Source organism: Equus asinus, chromosome 26, assembly GCF_041296235.1.
Source record: "Equus asinus isolate D_3611 breed Donkey chromosome 26, EquAss-T2T_v2, whole genome shotgun sequence".
In the NCBI taxonomy this organism is placed as follows: Eukaryota; Metazoa; Chordata; class Mammalia; order Perissodactyla; family Equidae; genus Equus; species Equus asinus.
In genome coordinates this window covers 27871336-27889835 of record NC_091815.1, presented here as the reverse complement: position 1 = coordinate 27889835, position 18500 = coordinate 27871336, and the positions used below count along the sequence as shown (strand labels likewise).

The 18500-nt window shown below is 56.7% G+C and overlaps 3 protein-coding genes across 8 annotated transcripts; 2 read left to right on the top strand and 1 right to left on the bottom strand.

Moving 5' to 3' along the window:
- Positions 1-837: 837 nt before the first annotated feature.
- On the bottom strand, positions 838-3698 carry PAFAH1B3 (platelet activating factor acetylhydrolase 1b catalytic subunit 3). 2 transcript variants are annotated; one of them, XM_014867544.3, is made up of 6 exons: positions 3232-3698; positions 3025-3118; positions 2744-2833; positions 1942-2058; positions 1742-1864; positions 838-1160 (listed from the first exon to the last, which is right to left on the bottom strand). In XM_014867544.3, the coding sequence occupies exons 2-6, from the start codon at positions 3100-3102 to the stop codon at positions 873-875; spliced, it is 696 nt and encodes a 231-aa protein (XP_014723030.1). In that variant the 5' UTR covers positions 3103-3118; positions 3232-3698; the 3' UTR covers positions 838-872. The 2 variants fall into 2 exon arrangements, with proteins under 2 accessions (XP_014723030.1, XP_070355251.1); XM_070499150.1 differs by lacking the exon at positions 3232-3698 and having other exon boundaries at positions 3025-3225.
- A 140-nt stretch (positions 3699-3838) lies between these two features.
- On the top strand, positions 3839-7578 carry PRR19 (proline rich 19). Of its 2 annotated transcripts, XM_014867579.3 has the most exons (3): positions 3839-5738; positions 6338-6944; positions 7030-7578. In XM_014867579.3, the coding sequence occupies exons 2-3, from the start codon at positions 6344-6346 to the stop codon at positions 7500-7502; spliced, it is 1074 nt and encodes a 357-aa protein (XP_014723065.3). In that variant the 5' UTR covers positions 3839-5738; positions 6338-6343; the 3' UTR covers positions 7503-7578. The 2 variants fall into 2 exon arrangements, with proteins under 2 accessions (XP_014723065.3, XP_070355245.1); XM_070499144.1 differs by having other exon boundaries at positions 3839-6944; positions 7030-7577.
- Positions 7579-9362: 1784 nt separating this feature from the next.
- Positions 9363-18305, top strand: TMEM145 (transmembrane protein 145). 4 transcript variants are annotated; one of them, XR_006520745.2, is made up of 16 exons: positions 9365-9573; positions 10326-10400; positions 10517-10594; positions 10677-10763; positions 10858-10959; positions 11059-11143; positions 11256-11327; positions 11441-11509; positions 12130-12210; positions 12292-12370; positions 12511-12604; positions 13618-13790; positions 14646-14766; positions 16781-16987; positions 17477-17855; positions 17963-18305. XR_006520745.2 is itself a non-coding variant. In XM_044760334.2 (15 exons), exons 1-15 carry the CDS (start codon positions 9454-9456, stop codon positions 18041-18043), a joined length of 1524 nt encoding a protein of 507 aa, XP_044616269.1. In that variant the 5' UTR covers positions 9364-9453; the 3' UTR covers positions 18044-18305. The 4 variants fall into 4 exon arrangements, 3 of the variants coding, with proteins under 3 accessions (XP_044616267.1, XP_044616269.1, XP_044616268.1); XM_044760334.2 differs by lacking the exon at positions 17477-17855 and having other exon boundaries at positions 9364-9573; XM_044760333.2 differs by having other exon boundaries at positions 17477-18305.
- The last annotated feature ends 195 nt before the right edge of the window (positions 18306-18500 follow it).

Here is an 18500-nt window from a genome sequence, read left to right as displayed (position 1 = left end):
CTATACACTTTCCCCTCAGTGAGATGGGGGGACCAAATCCAGGACCACACCCTCCCAACATCAGAGGGACCATGTGGGCACAGCCTCTCTCCAGCTCTGGTGCTTGGGAGTCACGATGCCTATTTGCCCTCTTTCACAGGCATCTAACATGCACGGGCTTGGGGAAGGCCTAAGATGTGGTGCTGTAAGAAGGGCAGTTCACCCCCAAAGTTCCAGTTGGTCCTGAGAGGTTTGAGCCCAGAGGTGGCACTAGGTGGGGAGGCCAGTCTGCCCAGAGTACTGCGCTGTCCTCAAAGTGACCCCTGCTGCCCCCATGTGGCCTGAACCAGCACTGCAGCCAGGCCAGAAGGAGCCTTTCCTGGGTTACACCTGTCACAGCCAGCAGACAGTGCTCCTCTGGGGAAACAGATACCCACGCCCTGTGTGGAGGGATAACTGCTGGGGGTGGGAGGGTTAAGGAGCTTCCACAGCAAATGGCATCTAAGCTAGGACCAGATCACCTGAAGTTCCAGCCAGGGGAAGAGCACAGGCAAAGATTGGAGGAATTCTTTGGGTGTGCTTTGACTGTGTTGGGTAGCTGTTTCCAGAATTCTTGTTTGACCTTGCTCCTATAGGGTAGTGTTGGCAAACTGGTTTCACCTATTATGTTACTGATGGGTAGTACCTGCCTGAAGCACCAGTGTGAGAGAAGTCTGCCTGATTGCAAGAACCAGAGTGTCTTGGTAGATTGGTGATGCCTGCCTTGGGGAGAAAAAAGACACCCTGCAGAGCTGCAGGGTCACACTGATCGGGGTTGAGGTACCCAGATGGGCTAGGCCATAAAGCAGGAAACAAGACTGAGAAGCAAGAATTTAATGTGGGAAGATGGATGCTTAGGGTGTGGCCTCTGGCAAGGGGACACCCTGGCCCTGGTCTTGGGCCAGCAGACGCAGAAGCAGGGAGTGGAGGGCCCGGCAGACCGGTGTGTAGCCCAGGCGGCTCAGATGCAGGTAGTCATACATGTCATGGTGGCTGATGGTGCCATCTGAGTGTACAAAGCCAGGGTCGGCATCCAGGAAGTGGGCCCGTGGGTGGCCAGCCAATGCTGCCCGTACCAGCTCGTTTACCCGTCGGTTTTTCTCACGGAGTGGGTTAGGGTGCTGGCCCCTTGGTAGCAGGCCCTGAGGAGGGGCACCAAAGGTGTGAGGAGACACCCTACCAGCATCTAGGTGTCCTGTTCTCTGTGCCAGACTGTTTTCCACCCCCCACCACGAAGTCCCCAGCTGCAGAATACACTGGGGATGGGAAAGTGGGGGATTGGAAGGGTAGTTCCTGATACCACGTCTGAGATCTCATTCAGTAAGAACCTTCTGGGTGCCAGCCTCTTTCCAAGTATCACTCATAAAAATGTTGACATCATAGCAATGGATCAGTCCCTCTTTCAGAGGAAGAAATGTCCCAGCTAAAGTGATGGAGCCTAGATTCACCCCAGGAATGCATGACAACTTTTGACTATTTAAGTGTTTTGAGTTTTCAACACTCCCAGAATCTCCAGCAGTCCCTTGGGCAAAAGGGGTTCACTGGTCCCTGAACGCATCCTTAACTACAGCTGCTCTGAGGGGTGTAGCAAGCTTCAACACGAGATTTTGCCTGAAAGCCACTGCCCTGTGCCAAGCTGCCCAGAACTGTGCCAGCCATGGCTACACCTGAGGGGGTCCCAGACGACTACTAATCTTCCTTCCCTTCCCTCCCACCCTCTCACCAGCACCACGACCCGGGCCTGGGGCTGCCGCTGGTTCACCAGTTGCACGATGGCCTTGATGCCACCAGTCACCTGCTCTGCCGTGTGCCCGTGGTTGTTGGTACCCACCCAGACGACCACAATCTGTGGAAAGAAAAGCACGAAGAAGTGGTGAGGGGGCAGGCTAAGGGTGCTTTAGCTGCCCACCAAGACCTGCTCACCTTGGGCCGGATGTGTTCCAGCTCCCCGTTCTCCAGTCGCCACAGCACATGCTGCGTGCTGTCACCACCAATGCCAAAGTTAAGTGCATGCAGAGGAGAGAAGAGCTCCCGCCAGATCTGTGGGCAAGAAGTGGTGTGGGCACAGGGGCATAGTCAGCATGGACCACCATGCTAAGTGTTAACCAAATATCATCATGGAAGAGCCTTGCTTAATGGAAGCAATCTGGTTAAATCTTACCCTGAGCAAACCCCTGGATGGTCAAACCTCCCTTTATGCAAACCTATTATAGTGTCACTTTCACGGACCCCACAGAAGCAAGACTCACTTTATGGAAACCCATTCTGCTTAGACCATGTATTGAACAGAAAGCATTACAGTTGAACCTCACTTTGAGGAAAGCCATTACGGTTTAACCTCGCTTAGTGGAAAGATATTATAATTGAGCCGCTTGCAGAAGTGCTATTACAGTTGACCTTGACTTCGTGGAAATTACTATAGCTTTGTGGAAATCCATTAGAGCTGTGCACTCCTTTAAGCAAACAATAAAGAGCCTCACCTTGGGCAATCTTCTTGTAGTGGAGCCTCATTCTAAGTCTCAGTATACACAAATTCAATCTGACAAAGCCAGGGCACACACTTCCTTCTCAGTAGAATGTTGCACTCTACACCAAGATTCTGAGTGCCCCGCGCTACCTGAGGTTATTTAGGGTACCCCATACCCTGCCTAGCCTGGGCTCTGGTCCAGGTATGTCAGTGAGGGCACAGGCCTGGGTGGGGCAGGAGGAGGGAGACGAGTCTCACCTCGCACTGGTGCATTAGCTGGACCAAGGAGTCCCCAATGAAGACGACTTCAGGCTCCTTATCTTTGCTGTCGGCCACGAACCGATGGTGCTTCGGCGATGAAAAAGGGGGAGTCAATGCCATGCGCGCTTCCGGGCCCACCCCGCCCTGCTTCCTTAGGCAGCACTACCACAACTACCCTCGGTTTCCCAAACAAGTAGTGAGAGCGGCGCGAACTAGCTGCTCTCCTGAGCGCCCCCGTCCCCTGAGGACTCCTGAGTATCGCAGGCGGGGTCGCTCACCAGGGACATCCAGCGCCCGTCGCCCTGCACGTCCTGCACTGGCGTGGGCTTGCTGGCTGGATTCTCCTCTCCGCTCATCTTGGCGCCGCTGTTCCTGCACGATGAGCGAGGGAGGTCGGCCTGGGAGGGTTCTCGGAGGAGGTGGCTCCGCCACGCCCACCCCTACCCCTCCAGGCAACAATGGACGAGCCGGACGCCCGCACTCACAGCAGAGGACGATGGCCGATCCGGGCACCGCCTCCTCTCCAGAGGGGCGGAAACCTTCACTTAGGAGGGGAGGTGGAATTGGGAGCTCTTGCTTCCCCCACAGCGGCCGCGCAGTGGGCTCGTCCGGCGCTTCCCGCCGGAGCCACCGACTCCCCGGCAACGGCGGCGGCTGGTGCACCCGGACACCGGGGGGATGGGGGAGGCGAGACCATCTAGCACCCGTGGGGGAGGAGGGAGAAACCACCCCACAGGCGTCATGGGGAGGGGCGAACTACCTGAAAGGCCGAGAGTGGGCGGGGAAAATCTAGCGCTCTTCCTTGGAGGAAGAAACCATTTGCTATGGGACGAGAATTGTGTGGAAGGGACCACCTACTGTGGGGGGAGGGAGGGGGTGTTCCATTCACGTGTGGGGGGAGGGGAGTGAGTGGACGAGTCCATTCTTGGATCCTTTAAGGGGGTGGCTCGTACGCACCTGGCTAGCAGGGGACGCTCTCATTTTCTACTGTTGTGGGGGAGAGAAAAGGAAGATGGCAAAATCTGAAAATTGGAGGCTCAGTTGTAAAGACACCCTCTAACGCAGCGCCAGGACTTTAGTGAGCCTGTCTCCTCGTGGGCCTCCCCTGCTCAAAAACACCAGTTTTTATGGCATAAGATCTAAACTATGTCTTTGCGTTACGGACATCATAGGCCCTGCAAGGGGGGTAGAAGAAGACGCAGAAAGAGAAAGGAAATTAGAGACGCTGCAAGGCCCAGGTCCAGCCTGGCGCCCCTCCCGCGCAGCTCATCTTGCAGATCTGTGGCCTCTAGTCCCCTCCCTAAACCCATGACAGACCAACAACTTAAGTTTGGTGCGTCTGGGCTCTGAAACCTGCATCCACAGCCAAAGCCACCTAAGGTCGCACCCCCATCTCCCACCCCAAATTGATCTCAGACCTCAAGTCTTCCCAGATTTCCCTGTTCTTGGGGACCAGATGGAGGTCCCACATCCCCCTAAATCTAGTTACATTCCTGTAGCTTCACTCCCAGATGGGACGCTTCCTATCTATTCATTCCTTCTGGGTAGGTTGATATTGAGATATAGAGATGGGTCTTACTTATTGTGTTTATGTTTTGCCTCAATCCACTTGCCTGGAACAGGGCTGACCGATAGTACCAAGTACTATGGCTGCTCACAAGTACCTGCTGAACGAATATTAAATGAATGGGTCAGATCCCAGCCTTGTCCCCGTGTGTTGGGGGAGACAGATCCAGACATAGAGCTGGGAAAAGGATCAAGGTTGTGATTAAGGGAGATACAAAGGGCCTCGGGGGGAGGAGGAAGAGGACTCTGAAGACGAGGGCTTTCTTAGTAGTATCTGAATTAGACTTTGAAAGATCATGAAGATTGGGCAAGTAATATTTCATAGGTAATATAACTTATCAGGGCATGGGGAACACCCTGGCATACCTTGATTTTAAAGTCTGAGGGGAGAAGTGTAAATGGATATGTTGGAGAGGGAGAGAGGCAGCTCCTGAAGCAAAGCTTGTGAGAAATGATCCCAGGCATTCGTTCACCAAGCGATGTTTCAAGTTAGCTGTATTGGCTCATTTCATACGGCAACTGTATAAAGGAAGTACTATTCCGAACTCCTTTTTACAGATTAGGAAACTGAGGCTCTGAGCAGTTTCACACTTTTCCAAGGTCACACAGCTCAAATGTGCCAGTCTGGGTGTTTGAACCTAGGTTAGTCTTGCTCCAGAGCCTCTAGGCTCTGGTGAAGAAGGCTCTTCATTCTCTAGGGATGAAGTCTTTTTTTTTTTTAAATTTTTTTGAGGAAGATCAGCCCCGAGCTAACTGCTGCCAATCCTCTTTTTGCTGAGGAAGACTGGCCCTGAGCTAACATCCATGCCCATCTTTCTCTACTTTATACATGGGACGCCTACCACAGCATGGCTTTTGCCAAGCGATGCCATGTCCATACCTGGGATCCTAACTGGCGATCCCCAGGCCACCAAGAAGCAGAACGTGGGAAGTTAACCGCTACGCCCCCTGCCCCAAGGGATGAAGTCTTTGACTGAGGGGACTGCCCGCACATGGGCGCTACCACAGTCCTGTCTTTCCCTTGCACCTTGCCTCATCTCACGCGCCAGACAGGAAGTTCTCCGATAGATGTCTAAACCAATCAGAATTGGGGAAGGGGGCGGGCCTAGTGGACCTCACAGCCAATTGGGGGATGGGAGATGTCTAAGGACAAATGAGAGAGGTTTCCGACAGTGAGGCTGGCGGGCGGGGCTATAACTGGCACTGTGCGCGCGCCTGGCACGCGTCCCCTGGGCCTCGTGCCGGGGTGGGGGAGTCAAAGGGCATGGGAGGGGCACGCGCATGCGCGCGGTGCGCAGGAGGCCCATCATGAGGCCTGGAAGAGTGCTGGGCGCGTCGTGAGCTGGGGTCACCGCGGAAAAGAAGCCATTGTGTCCCACAGCCACGTGGGGTTGGCGAGGGGCGGGGTTTGTTGGGGCAAAAGAAGGTGAGGTGCCCCTGCCGCACCAACCGTACCCTACTTCTCCACCTCACCTGCCCCACCCTGCCTCGTCTCCTACCCTAGCCCCCCTACCTGCCACGACCAGGCCCCAGCCCCTGATACCTCCTCTGCCACCCTTTCTGTCCTCCTTAGGTTTTCTCCATCTGTCCAACTTCTCTACCGCTGTCTCTCTCTCCTGCCCTTCTCTCTCTACCATCTCTCTCCACCTTCCCCATTCTCCACTACCTCCTCTACCCCTGGATTTCTCCTTTGTCTAAAATCCCTTTCTGGTTCACAGATCCCTCCAGTCTCATGATCTCTTCCCCATCTTTTACCTATTTCTTCATGTTCGTGTTCCCAGTAACCCTTTCTCTAGTTCCTGAAAAATCTTCCCGTTCACCATGATTCCCTTGACCCCACCCTACCCCTAAGACTCCTTCCCTGACCAAGCCTTTTCCCATTGCTCTCTGCCTGCTCCCTTTCTCTCATCTTGTCTCCCTGAATAGTACTCTGGCCTCACCCCAAACTATGTCCTCTTCTCACTACTCGCTTTTAGGTCCCTGACTTATCTGCATGCTGATGACCACCCTATCTTTACATTCCAGGACACCATGGACCCCCGGGGGCCAGCCTCCCGGCCTTTCCAGAGGCCTGAGAAAACTGGTCGTGTCCGTCGCAGGAAGACCAGGCGGGAGCGTAATGAGGCCCTGGTGGGCAGCCGCCGGCCATTGGTCCGTCGGGATCCTCCCTTGGCCAGTCGGGATCCACCTGTGGCCCCTAATGCCCACAAGCTCGTGGTCATAACCCAGGGCCGGCTGAGCCGGGAGCACCGGGGTCTCTTCAACCATGAGGTGAAATCTCTGGACGTGGCACGGCTACTTAGCAGTGGGTCCCTGGAGCCAGTCACTCCTGCACTCCCCATTAAGTCCTCCCCAAGCCCAGGCAGGGCCCAAGAACCAGCCCCACAGTCAAGGAGCAAGGAGAAGCAGGTGCCTGTAGGCTCGGGCCCAGGCCCACCCAGTCCCCTAGAGCTCCCTGGCTTGGGGCAGCTGCTGAAGGAGCTGCAGTGCCAGCTGATTCTGCCACAGGCCTTCCCCAGGAGGAACCTAGTGCAAGAGACCAGGGATGCCATCGTGGGCACCTTACAGGCCTGCCATGGCTGTGTGCCCGACCTTACCCTGGTGCTCCGGGACTGCCAGCCACGCTTGCCAGGTGAGCCCTCCTCCTGCCCCCTGTGCTCTTGTTCCCTTTGTTTGCTCTAGCTCAGCTGTCCCTGTGCTTTTTTCCTCTGTGCCAGGGACCAAGCCTGGGGACCCTGAGAGACGAAGGATGACACCCTCCTGGATCAACAACCCTGAGCAGGCCCCAGGGGAGGGGAGGCAGAAGAGGCGACAGGGGACAAAGGAGCTCACCTTCACCATGTCTAACTCCTCCAGCACTCCCGCTATACACAGAGTGAGCTTGGCACCACCAAAAGGTCCCTGGACACCCCCCTTACCCTCCTTGCCTTCACCATCCGCAGCGGCCTGGGGTCCCCCAACAGCCTTTGACCTGCTGAAAAGCATCTGGCTGGTAGCCACACCACCCCCTCCCCGGCCCAGGGTGGTTGGCCCACCACAGCCCCTGCCTCAGCCACCATCACCCTTGTTGTCCCAAACCTCTGCCCTGGACTGGAGCCCCGCCTCCCCTGCCCCACTGCCTAGCCTCTCCTGGGTGGTGGCCCAGAGCAGCCCAGAGGCCTGGTCCTTCCCACCCATGAGACTGTACTGAGGGGACTGAGGCTGGGCTGGGAGCAGGAATCCCACAATCCTAATCATCTCAATAAAGTACCTTCTTCATGGTCTTGATTTTCGGTGAGTGGCTGACCCAGGAGAGCAGTTTTCCTTAGCTCTGAGTTCTGGGTCCAAGATGGAAAGGAAGGTAATATTGTCACCTTCCTAGGGCCTGAGGGGTCAGCAGGCTGGAGAAACTTGGGGCTTTAGTTAGTCCAACACATCTACCCACGGAGGCCACCTATGTGCCCAACTCTGAGCTCTGATGATGCTGGGGCCCCAGAGTGAGTGACATAGGCTCTGTCCCTAGGAGACTCCCAGTCCAGTGGTAGTTACAGAGAGTCCCAGCCCCAGTGGTTGCATAAGAGAGAGAGAGAGGTGCAGGGGCTGAAGGAGTCAGAGGAGGGAGTGGTGACTGTGCCCTGGTGATGAGCGAGGTCTTCATAAAGGAGCTGACACAGACCCTTGTGTTTTTCAAGATTGGTAGAAACTTGCCAATAGAGGAGGAAAAGAACATTTCAGGCAAGAAGAACAGCATGTGCAAGGCCTGGAGGAGGGTGAATAGGATATATGGGACCATTTTCCTTCGGCCCATATCTCTAGGCTATGCTGGGATCTAGACTGAGTCACGTCTGGGCCCTGTCCTTGAGAGGCTCCTGGTCTGCTGGGCACAGGAAGAGTGTGCAGGATCAGGGCAGGAATAGCAGATGAGGCCTGGATCTGGCCCACAGACTTTTTTCTTTGGCCCATGATATATTTTAAATTTTTGAATTAATTGCCTACTGTTACAAATCAGACAGTTTGCCTTTAAAAAAAGATTGCATTTCTGGCTTCTCTCAGGGAAAAAAAAAAAAAAAAAGAAAAGGATCTGGCAGCAGACCTACTATCCCTCCTGGCAACAACTAGCTCAAGCCAAGTAGCAGAGGGCCCTTTCTCATGGGGCCCACATTCTCCCTTGAAGGTGTTTCACAGACTTGGCCCCTTGCCTTAGAAAGGTTTTTAAATGGTATTTTGAGGGGCAGCAAGTCTTCTGCAGTGAAAGGGGAGGGATGAAGCTAGAAATGTTTGTTGAAATCTATCAGGAAAATCCAGCTGAGGGGCTTGGACTTGACTCTGTAAGGCCTTTCCAGGGCTCCCCATTGCCTACTGGGTAACCATAAGGTCAGTGCCAGTGTGGAGGGGACTGGCCTGGGAGATCACCTAGCTATGATTTGGCTGTGGTGTTATGGGGGAGGAAGTGGCAAAGCTGAGATTGAACCCAAGCAACTGATTTCAGAGTCTGCTCAAGGGCTTCTCACCACACCACCTGTCTGCCTCAGGGCAACCCCAGTTCACACTCTGGTAAACAGTGACAGGACAGGGTCAGGTAGCAGGGTGTAGTGGTTGTGGCTGAGGGCTCTCTGCAACCTCTGTGTTGTGTGCCCAGAACAAGTGGTTTGCCCCTTCTGTGTCTCTGTGGGCACTTCACAAAGTGAAGGGATCTGGAACGCTGGCAACTCGAGAGGACCCAGCTGGGGATGGCTGGCATGGGGGCAGGGATAAGCAATCAAAGAGCAATTTGGGGGCTAAGTTGGGGGAGGTCAGGACAGAGTTGGGGTCTAGGGATTGTGGGCTGTCCCGGAGATGGCAGTCGGGAGGAGGTACGACTTGGGGGAATGTGAGTTCACTTTGGGACGGGGAGCCGGAGGTATCAGCGAGACTCCCAGAGGGGAGGACTGGGGCTGGGGCGGAGAGGAGAGGATGGGAAAGGGGCGTCTCCTCTAACAGGGATTGGGAAGGGGCCAGGCCGGGCCATCCTGAGGAGGGGGCGGAGAGCGCGGCGCCCGGCGGCCCCTTTAATCGGGGGCGCGCGCAAGCCGGCCCGCGCGCTCTCGCCGCCGTCGCCGGGCCGGAGCAGGAGCTGGAGCGGAGCCGGGGCCGGGGCCGGGGCCGGGGCCGGAGCGGGCGGAATGGAGCCCCCGCGCGCGCCCGCTCTGCGCCTCCTGCTGCCGCCACTGCTGCTCTTGCTGCTGCCACTGCCCCCCCGCGCCCGGGCCAAGTACGTGCGGGGCAACCTCAGCTCCAAGGAGGTGAGCGCGCCAGGCCCTCCCCTACCACCCATCGGGCCCCCAGGGGACGAGAAGGAGGGGAGAGGGAAGGATGCCGCCGCGCCCCCTGCCACCCCTCCCGGACGGACCCTGGGAGCCACTGGGGAGGTGGGGCCGGGGGCAATGGGGGACTGGGTCAGGGTTGGGTATAGGGGGGCCATGGGTTTGAGACTGACTCAGGGGGGTTGTAGGAGGGACATTGAGGTCAGAGCTGGGCAGGGAGTGGGGCCGGGTTGGGAGAGTCTGAGTTTGGGGTGGGGGTGGGGGGACGCCGCGGTGGTGCTGAAGGGACAGCACTTTTCACTCCGCAGCGAGCCTGGAGTCCACACTCCTGCTCAGGACCAGGAGAGGGCCGTTTGGAATATTCCTCAGCACGGATGGTCTCTGGGACCACCGTGGGGGCATGTGTGTGGATAACTGGGGGGATGCCAATCAGATGGTGTCTGGGACGAAGGTGGCCGGGATGGGGATCTGGCTCTCCAGGGTCTTTCTCAGGGTGCCTAGCAAATGGAAGAAGTGTTTGAGGCGAGGGGAGGAAACTTGGGGGACATCTGAGGCAGGAATCCTGGACCCAAGGTGAAGGGATCATGGAAGAATTTTGGAGGTGACTTGGTCCCCTTATGCTTCTTGGGAAACTGGGTACTGGAGGGTAGGGAAGAAAAGTTGGGGGTCTATGGAGTTGAGGAGAGTTCTTGAAGGACTCCGAAGAGGGTCTGACTGGGCCCCTCTTCCAGGACTGGGTGTTCCTGACGAGATTTTGCTTCCTCTCGGATTATGGCCGACTGGACTTCCGTTTCCGATATCCTGAGGTGAGCCTACCCCAACCATTCCTCCCGCTGAGGCTGGATACTCCCTTGGCCTCCCAAGGCAAGGGCTGCCCCAGCTCCCTGCATTCCCCCAAACCCTGAAATCTCTGGGTCTACAGGCCAAGTGCTGTCAGAACATCCTCCTCTATTTCGATGACCCATCCCAGTGGCCAGCCGTGTACAAGGCAGGGGACAAGGTGAAGGCTGTGAGGAGGGTGTCTGGGAGGAGGGAGAAGGTCAAGGCTGGCCAGAGAGTAACCATGTCCCTGCCTTCTCCAGGACTGCCTGGCCAAGGAATCAGTGATTAGGCCGGAGAACAACCAGGTCATCAACCTCACCACCCAGTATGCTTGGTCAGGCTGTCAGGTATGGGCCCAGCCTGGGGGAGTGGGCAGGTGCTGAAGGTCAGAGGCCCGGGAATGGCACAGAGGAGCTCAGCCTTCTACTCTCTACTCCCCAGGTGGTGTCAGAGGAGGGGACGCGCTACCTGAGTTGCTCCAGCGGCCGAAGTTTCCGTTCAGTGCGTGAAAGGTGGTGGTACATTGCACTCAGCAAGTGTGGGGTAAGGGTCTGGGCTGGCCACCTGGGCCTTCTCCTCCTTGCCTTGCTGCTGAGCCCCTACCTGCCTAGAGCCCCCCTTAGGCCTCCACACTCCCTACAGGGAGATGGGCTGCAGCTGGAGTACGAGATGGTCCTCACCAATGGCAAGTCCTTCTGGACACGACATTTCTCGGCTGATGAATTTGGTGAGCATATGGGGACCCAGAAGCCAGGATCTTTGTGGGAGCCCAGAGCTGGGTGCCTGCTGAGGGACACCCAGCCTGACTGAACAGTTTTCTCCTTCCACCAAATCGGTAGGGATCCTGGAGACAGATGTGACTTTCCTCCTCATCTTTATCCTCATCTTCTTCCTCTCCTGTTACTTTGGATGTGAGTACAGCACATGGTGGGGGTAGTTAGAAGATATTGGGGGGGGCAAGGTTGGGGGAGATGAGCTGCTTTCCCTTCCTGTCTGTGAACGACCTTCCCTACCCCTCTTCCAGATTTGCTAAAAGGTCGTCAGTTGCTCCACACAACTTATAAAATGTTCATGGCTGCAGCAGGAGTGGAGGGTGAGGTTTTGAGTATCCTAACTTTTGAGTTCTGTGAGGAGGGACCTGCGGCCCAGATACCTGGGTACTGGGAGAGGAGGGCCGGGGGCCTGGACTCCTGAGTCTGAGGGAGGAGGGGCTGGGGGCCCAGATTCCTGGGTCTAAGGGAGGAGGGGCTGGGGACCTGGACTCCTGGGTCTGAGGGAGGAGGGGCTGGGGGCCCAGATTCCTGGGTCTGAGGGAGGAGGGGCTGGGGACCTGGACTCCTGGGTCTGAGGGAGGAGGGGCTGGGAGCCCAGATTCCTGGGTCTGAGGGAGGAGGGGCTGGGGACCTGGACTCCTGGGTCTGAGGGAGGAGGGGCTGGGGGCCCAGATTCCTGGGTCTGAGGGAGGAGGGGCTGGAGGCCTGGACCCCTGGGTCTGAGGGAGGAGGGGCTGGGGGCCCAGATTCCTGGGTCTGAGGGAGGAGGGGCTGGGGACCTGGACTCCAGAGTCTCCTAAGAAGTCGGTGGGAGTAAATGGTCTAGAATCCTGACAGGGATGAAGGAGGGGTTCTGGCCATATGGGTCATAGTGCTAGGGAACAGTGATGCTCCAAAGCTGGTTTCTGTCCTTTCCTCTCTCTGCCCATCCTCCCCTCAGTCCTGAGCCTCCTGTTTTTCTGCATCTACTGGGGCCAGTATGCCACTGATGGCATTGGCAACGAGAGTCTGAAGATCTTGGGTGAGAATGAGGTGGGCTGGGGAGGGTGCCCGGGCTCCTCTCCGAGCTGCATCTGAGCCACTGTCTCCTCCCTTTTCTCAGCCAAGCTGCTCTTCTCCTCCAGCTTCCTCATCTTCCTGCTGATGCTCATCCTTCTGGGGAAGGGATTCACGGTGACACGGTGCCCAGGCTGGGGTGGGAGGGAGTGCTGGGGGGTGGCTGGGCTAGGGAGTGGGGCAGGGGGACAGGTCTGGGGAGTGGCTGCCCCCTCCTCCCTGACAGCCCTCACCCCTGCTGTCTCCCCTCATGGCCTACCGCCAGGGGCCGCATCAGCCATTCGGGCTCCGTGAAGTTGTCTGTCTACATGACGTTGTACACCCTTACCCACGTGGTGCTGCTCATCTATGAGGCTGAGGTGTGTCCTACCTGCCACTGCCCAGGCCCTGCCCTCCCTTCCCACCCCTCCAAGCTTTTGGTGGCCTCCTCCACCTGTCTGCTAGCCCTTCCCCACATCCACTAGTCCTGGCTCTCTCTCTCTGCAGTTTTCTGCCTTCCCATCTGTCAAAGTGCATTCCTCCCCTCTTCACCATCTCTGAGTAGCTTCCTTCCTCCTCCCTCTGCCTCTCACTGTCTGTCACATTTGTGCTCAACGTCGTGACTAAGAATTCAAGGGTTACACAGACTAGGTCTCCCACTTCCCAGCTGGCTGACCTTGGGTGATGGCCCCCCTCTCTGGGCCTTTTCCCCCTCTGTAAAATTAGAAAGGTCTTACCCACTCTAGGGGACCTCCTCTAATGCTCTTTTTTTTATGCTCTCAGGAGCGATCAGGATTTTTTAATTTAATTTTATTTTTTTGAGGAAGATTAGCCCTGAGCTAACTACTGCCAATCCTCCTCTTTTTGCTGAGGAAGACTGGCCCTGAGCTAACATCCGTGCCCATCTTCTTCTACTTTATATGTGGGATGCCTACCACAGCATGGCTTTTGCCAAGCGGTGCCATGTCTGCACCTGGGATCTGAACCAGTGAACCCTGGGCAGCCGAGAAGCAGAACGTGTGCACTTAACCACTGTGCCACTGGGCCGGCCCCCTCTAATGCTTTATAACACCTGTGGTTTTGGCCAAAAGGCTCCCTCTTAGCCTCAGTTTCCCCCTCTGTGAAGTGGGGTGATAATAAGATCCAGCTCATTGAGTGCCAGTGGAAAAGTTCACATGTGGTTGTTTAGCCCTGTGTTGGGCCCACAGTAGTGGATGTATTCTCTTCCTCTCTTTTTTACCCTCTCTCTGTACCTCTATATGATTCTATCTCCATCCCTTGCTCTCCCGCTGCCTGTGTCCTGACCAAGTCCCTCTGGCCCCCTGGATGCCCAGGGGTGGGGTCTGGAGGGCAGGAGGCCAGGGCTATGAGGAACCCTCTCCCTTGGGTCCAGTTCTTTGACCCGGGCCAGGTACTGTACACGTATGAGTCGCCGGCGGGCTACGGGCTCATTGGGCTGCAGGTGGCAGCTTACGTGTGGTTCTGCTACGCCGTGCTCATCTCCTTGCGCCACTTCCCGGAGAAGCAGCCTTTTTACGTGCCCTTCTTTGCTGCCTACACCCTCTGGTGAGATGTGCTGGGCCCCCAATCTGTCCCTGCCTCCCAGGGCTCCCCAGAAATGGCTATCCCCAATTCAGACCCTCCTCAGTGAGGCAGATGGGCTTTCAAGTCAGGTAGCTGTCACCAGAGTCTGCCACTTACTCACTTTGTGACTTGGAAAAAATTACTTTCCCAAAGTAAAAGAGAGTGCCTCAGGTTGCTTACCCATAGAGAAAGGCTGTTAAGAGTATCTCCTGCAGACGGTTATCTTGACCATGCACAGGGCAGTATATGGGGGCTTTGTGTCAGTAAATGTTCAATAAAAGCTAGTTGTAATTTTTATCGTTCAACATAACATAGCAGTAAAGTAGGTGGCTTCCAAGCCAGACTGCCTGGGTTCAGAACCCAGTTATAAACTTGTAAACCATTGTGACCTCACGCAAGTCAATTAACTTCTCTCTGCCTCAGTTTCCTCACCTATTTCATGGGGATGAAAACTGTAACTCCCTCATAGTCACTGTGAGAGTTAAATGAGTTTATATATATGAAATGCTTAGAAACAGGTCTAGCATGTAGTAAGTTCTTAATTGTTATTATCATATGTTAATTCATTCTTCAAACATCTATTGATTTTCTATCAGGCGCCAGGATTTGGGGTGGGGTGGAACTGAGTTAAATTCAACCTAGTCCTTGCCCCTCACAATTTCCCAGGCCAGTGCAATTCCTGCCCTCTTTTAACCTCTGGCTTCTGAAGGTCACACTGGCTTCCCTCCTTTGGGACCCGCCTGGGGCCTGTGTTTATGCATGGCAGGGGAGTTGGGGCTACCAGGTGGGGTAGAGGGCAGGGGCAGTGTCTCTACCCACCCAATACCTCTCCTTCAGGTTCTTTGCGGTTCCCATCATGGCCCTGATTGCCAACTTTGGGATCCCCAAGTGGGCCCGGGAGAAGATTGTTAACGGCATCCAGCTGGGGATCCATTTGTATGCCCATGGCGTGTTCCTGGTGAGGATGGGCATCCAGGTGGGGGTGGGAAACCGATGGGCAGAGGATGCATGAGGCTCCTTATCCCTGATCTGCCTGAACCTTCTGTTCTGAGCTCTTGATCCATTTCCTTTACTTTATCTCTTGTATCATTCAACAGACACTTATTTAAGAGAGCCTGCTAGTTCCTGCAGGCTACTCTACTGTGTTCCCCCAGAGTCCACCCTTTTCTATTCCTCTCTCCCACCTTGTGTCCTGGTCTCTTCTCTCAACCCCACCCTCTTTCTTTGTCCCCCTCTCCATTCCCATTCCTGTCTCTTTTTGCAGATTCTCACATTGTCCTTGTGTATCCCCACTGCCTTCCCCAAGCTTCTTGGTCTCTACTTCACCCTTCCCCCACACATCCTCCCATCTCTGCTGCTCCATCAGAGGCCATTGTCCAGGAAGAAGCAGCTGGGGTGGGCCTGGCTGGGGCTCCAGGCGGCCTAGATCTGATTGGCATCAGGAGGACCAGCACCAAACCTCTTTGCCCTGGTTCACATCCTATCTGGCCTTCTGGGTGACAGTTATTATATTCATTCCTTCATCCATCCATCAATCATTCAGTGGGCACCTATCTTGAACCAGCCTCTGCTTCATGTTAGGAACCATATGCATTTATCCCTGCCCTCTTTTTTGATTGTCAGAGCAGCCCCAGGAAAGGGGATGGATAACAGCCATTGAACCCACTATACAGACAGGGGAAGCTAATGCCTAGAGAGGGGAGGCTACCTGCCAGGGCTCCATGGCCTTTGGTGGCAGGGCGGGGACTTTGAACCCAGTCCTTCTCCAGCAGACCACAAGATCTGGCATAAGAGGAAGCCAGACAGGGAAATAGGCATCACTGAGGGCCCCAGCTCCTGTCCCCAGGGGTCCACCATGTGCGTTGAGGGAGGGGGCTAGGTCCTCCATCTTCTACCCCAGAGTCTGGCTTAGGTACAGACTCACCTTCCTGGGACAGTCCATCTTGAGGCTCTGGAGGAAGTCAGAAAAGGACAGAGAGTAGAGAAACACCGAGAACCCACCATGTGCCAGGTTCTGCACCAGTGGTTTTCATATCCACCCTCTCTCTCCTCATCTTTCCAAGTAGGCACTGCAATCCCTTTTCCCCAGTGAGGCTCAGGGAGTTTAATCAACGTGCCCCAGATCCCACACTTGGTGAGCTGTGAGGCGGGGAGGTGGAGTGCAGGCTCAGAACGCCAAACGCAGTGCCCTTTCTGCAATATTTCACCTTCAGCCAGTTTCCTTCCTAAAAATGCTCACGTTAGCTCAGCACAGCTCCACCTCTTGGCATTCCACTGCTCATTGGTTTCAGCTCCTTGTTCACTTACTCAGCACAACCTTAGAAGGCTCCCCTGTGCAGTGCTCAAGTCACACCCAGTCCCTGCCCTCATGGTCTACCAGACTAACTGGAGAGACATCTCTACATTCAACCAATGTATATTGAAAGCCTTTATGTGCCAGACACATTCTAGAAGATATCGGGGATTCTGCAGGGAAGAGAACAGTCAGGTTCCTGCCCTCATGGAGCTAACATTCTAGAGTCTATCAGTTGCTGTCTAATTGAACTTTCTGTGTTTATGAAAATGTTCTATAATTTGTGCTGTCCAGTGTGATAGCTACTAACCACATGTGGCTATTGAGCACTTCAATGTGGTGAGTGTGACTGAGAAACAAAAATTTTAGTTTAATTTTGATTTAAATTTAAATAGCCACACGTGGCTAATGGCTATCATACTGGACAGTGCAGGACACTGAAGCTTAACCAGTCAGTGATAATTCAGTGATCAGGGCTCTGATGGAGGAAGCATCGGCAGAGTAATGAGTTGTGATGGAGGAAAAAGGTCAGAGCCCAGTGCACTGTGAGAGCCTAGAGGAGGAGCCTAGTCCAGTTGAAGAGTCTCAGGGACGGGTGGAGGTCGTCAAGTGAGGAATCATTAGGAACCGCTGGGGCCTGGACCGTGCTTCTCCAACCTGCGCCCGCCCCTCGCCCCAGATCATGACACGCCCATCGGCCGCCAACAAGAACTTCCCGTACCACGTGCGCACGTCGCAGATCGCCTCAGCCGCGGCCCCGGGCCCGGGCGGGAGCGAATCCGCGGACAAGACCTTCCCGCAGCACGTCTATGGGAACGTGACGTTCATCAGCGACTCGGTGCCCAACTTCACGGAGCTCTTCTCCATCCCCCCGCCCGCCTCCTCCGTAAGCCCCGCGCCCCCGGCGCCCGAGGAGCTGCTGGCGCCGCCCCTGGAGTACCTGACCCCGCTCCCGGCCCCGCCGCCGCCCCCCGGGCCCAAGCGCCTGAGCCCGCCCCCTGCCTTTCGCACGCCCCGCGTCCCAACGCCGCGCCGCGACTTTCCCCAGGCGCCCGCGCCCACCCTGCCGGACTGGGTCCTGGCGCTGTTGCGCACGCCCCCGCAGACGCCACGCGCCGTGCCCCCGCCGCCGGCCTTCTGCGGCTCCCCCCCACTTCCCCGGCCGCCGCCGGAGTTCGCCCGGCGCGCCCCGACGCCGCCCCCCGAGTACCTAGCCCCGCTGCCTAGGCGCCCCGCCACCCACTCCTTCCCTGACTGACACATTCGCCCACACCTCGGGAGGGGGGCGTCCTCTGGGGGGAGGGGGACGGGCCTTCGGGGCCGCATCTGCCCCCCGTGGGTCCCGGACGGCCTCTGACCCTGACCCCCCTCCCAGGCCGGGAAGCAGGTGGAGGAGACGGCGGTGGCGGCGGCGGTGGCCCCGAGGGGCCGCGTGGTGACCACGGCCGATCCGGGCGCGGCCTCCCCGCCCCCTCCCGCTCGGTTCCCCAAGGCGGCCGACCCGAGCTGGGATGGCCCGACGCCGCCCTACCAGCCGCTCGTGCCCCAGACGGCGGCGCCGCACACCGGCTTCACCGAATACTTCAGCATGCACACGGCCGGGGGCCCCGCACCCCCGGTCTGAGCACCCCTGCCCGCCCCTGCCCCAAGGGCCGCGCGCCGGGCCCCGGCCGGGCTCCAGACCCCCGCTCTATCCTGGCCCCAGGGCTCGGCTATTCCGGGCCTTCCCGACCCTCCCCACCCCGCACGCCCAGGTAGGGGTGCGTAGTGTCCAGCTCCCGCCCCCTCCTCCTCCCCCCCCTCCCCCGACTCTTGTGCCAAACGGTCCCGCGGGAGCCGCTGTCCCCGTCCCCTCCCTCAGCCCCTGCCCCGAGCGGCGCCGGATTCTGGGCTCCCGCTGTTCCGAGACCTTCGGCCCCCTGGCCCCCTCCGAGACCTCTGACCCGCTGGACCCTGGGACACCAGTGACGATCGCCGGGACCCTGCTTGTGACTCTCCAGGACTCCGCGACCCTGAGCCACTGCTCCCGGGACGGATATTGTGGTCTCGACGCTGAAACCTTCCCTTGGAGCTCTATGACTTCGGACCCGTGCTCTGTCCACCCCTATTTCCATCCCAGAGGCCCTCCCTCAGGTCCCTGGCAGAAAGATTTTTTTCCCCCTTCTTGCCAAAATAAAGAGGATTCGTTGAGTTTTTATTTATAAGATGGCCTCTTTTACATCTTGATGGTGCTCAGAGGCCGAGGTGAGCAAGAACCGCTCCAGGCTCGGGACCTCAGTGTGTCCATCTGTGAAACGGCATTTTGGGAGGGGACTACATAATCTGACCTTTCGTTAACCCAGAATCTGGGAGCAATGAAGATATAAATCATGTAGCGGAGCCCTCTTACTGTATGGCTC

Coding starts and splice junctions, on each gene's coding strand:
- PRR19 (XM_014867579.3), top strand. CDS start 6,344: ATGGACCCCCGGGGGCCAGCCTCCCGGCCTTTCCAGAGGCCTGAGAAA. Junction 6,945..7,029: donor CTGCCAGCCACGCTTGCCAG/GTGAGCCCTCCT, acceptor CCTCTGTGCCAG/GGACCAAGCCTGGGGACCCT.
- TMEM145 (XM_044760332.2), top strand. CDS start 9,454: ATGGAGCCCCCGCGCGCGCCCGCTCTGCGCCTCCTGCTGCCGCCACTG. Junction 9,574..10,325: donor GCAACCTCAGCTCCAAGGAG/GTGAGCGCGCCA, acceptor CCCCTCTTCCAG/GACTGGGTGTTCCTGACGAG. Junction 10,764..10,857: donor ATGCTTGGTCAGGCTGTCAG/GTATGGGCCCAG, acceptor TCTACTCCCCAG/GTGGTGTCAGAGGAGGGGAC.
- PAFAH1B3 (XM_014867544.3), bottom strand. CDS start 3,102: ATGAGCGGAGAGGAGAATCCAGCCAGCAAGCCCACGCCAGTGCAGGAC. Junction 2,834..3,024: donor ACGGGCGCTGGATGTCCCTG/GTGAGCGACCCC, acceptor TCATCGCCGAAG/CACCATCGGTTCGTGGCCGA. Junction 1,161..1,741: donor AGGCCCGGGTCGTGGTGCTG/GTGAGAGGGTGG, acceptor GCCCCTCCTCAG/GGCCTGCTACCAAGGGGCCA.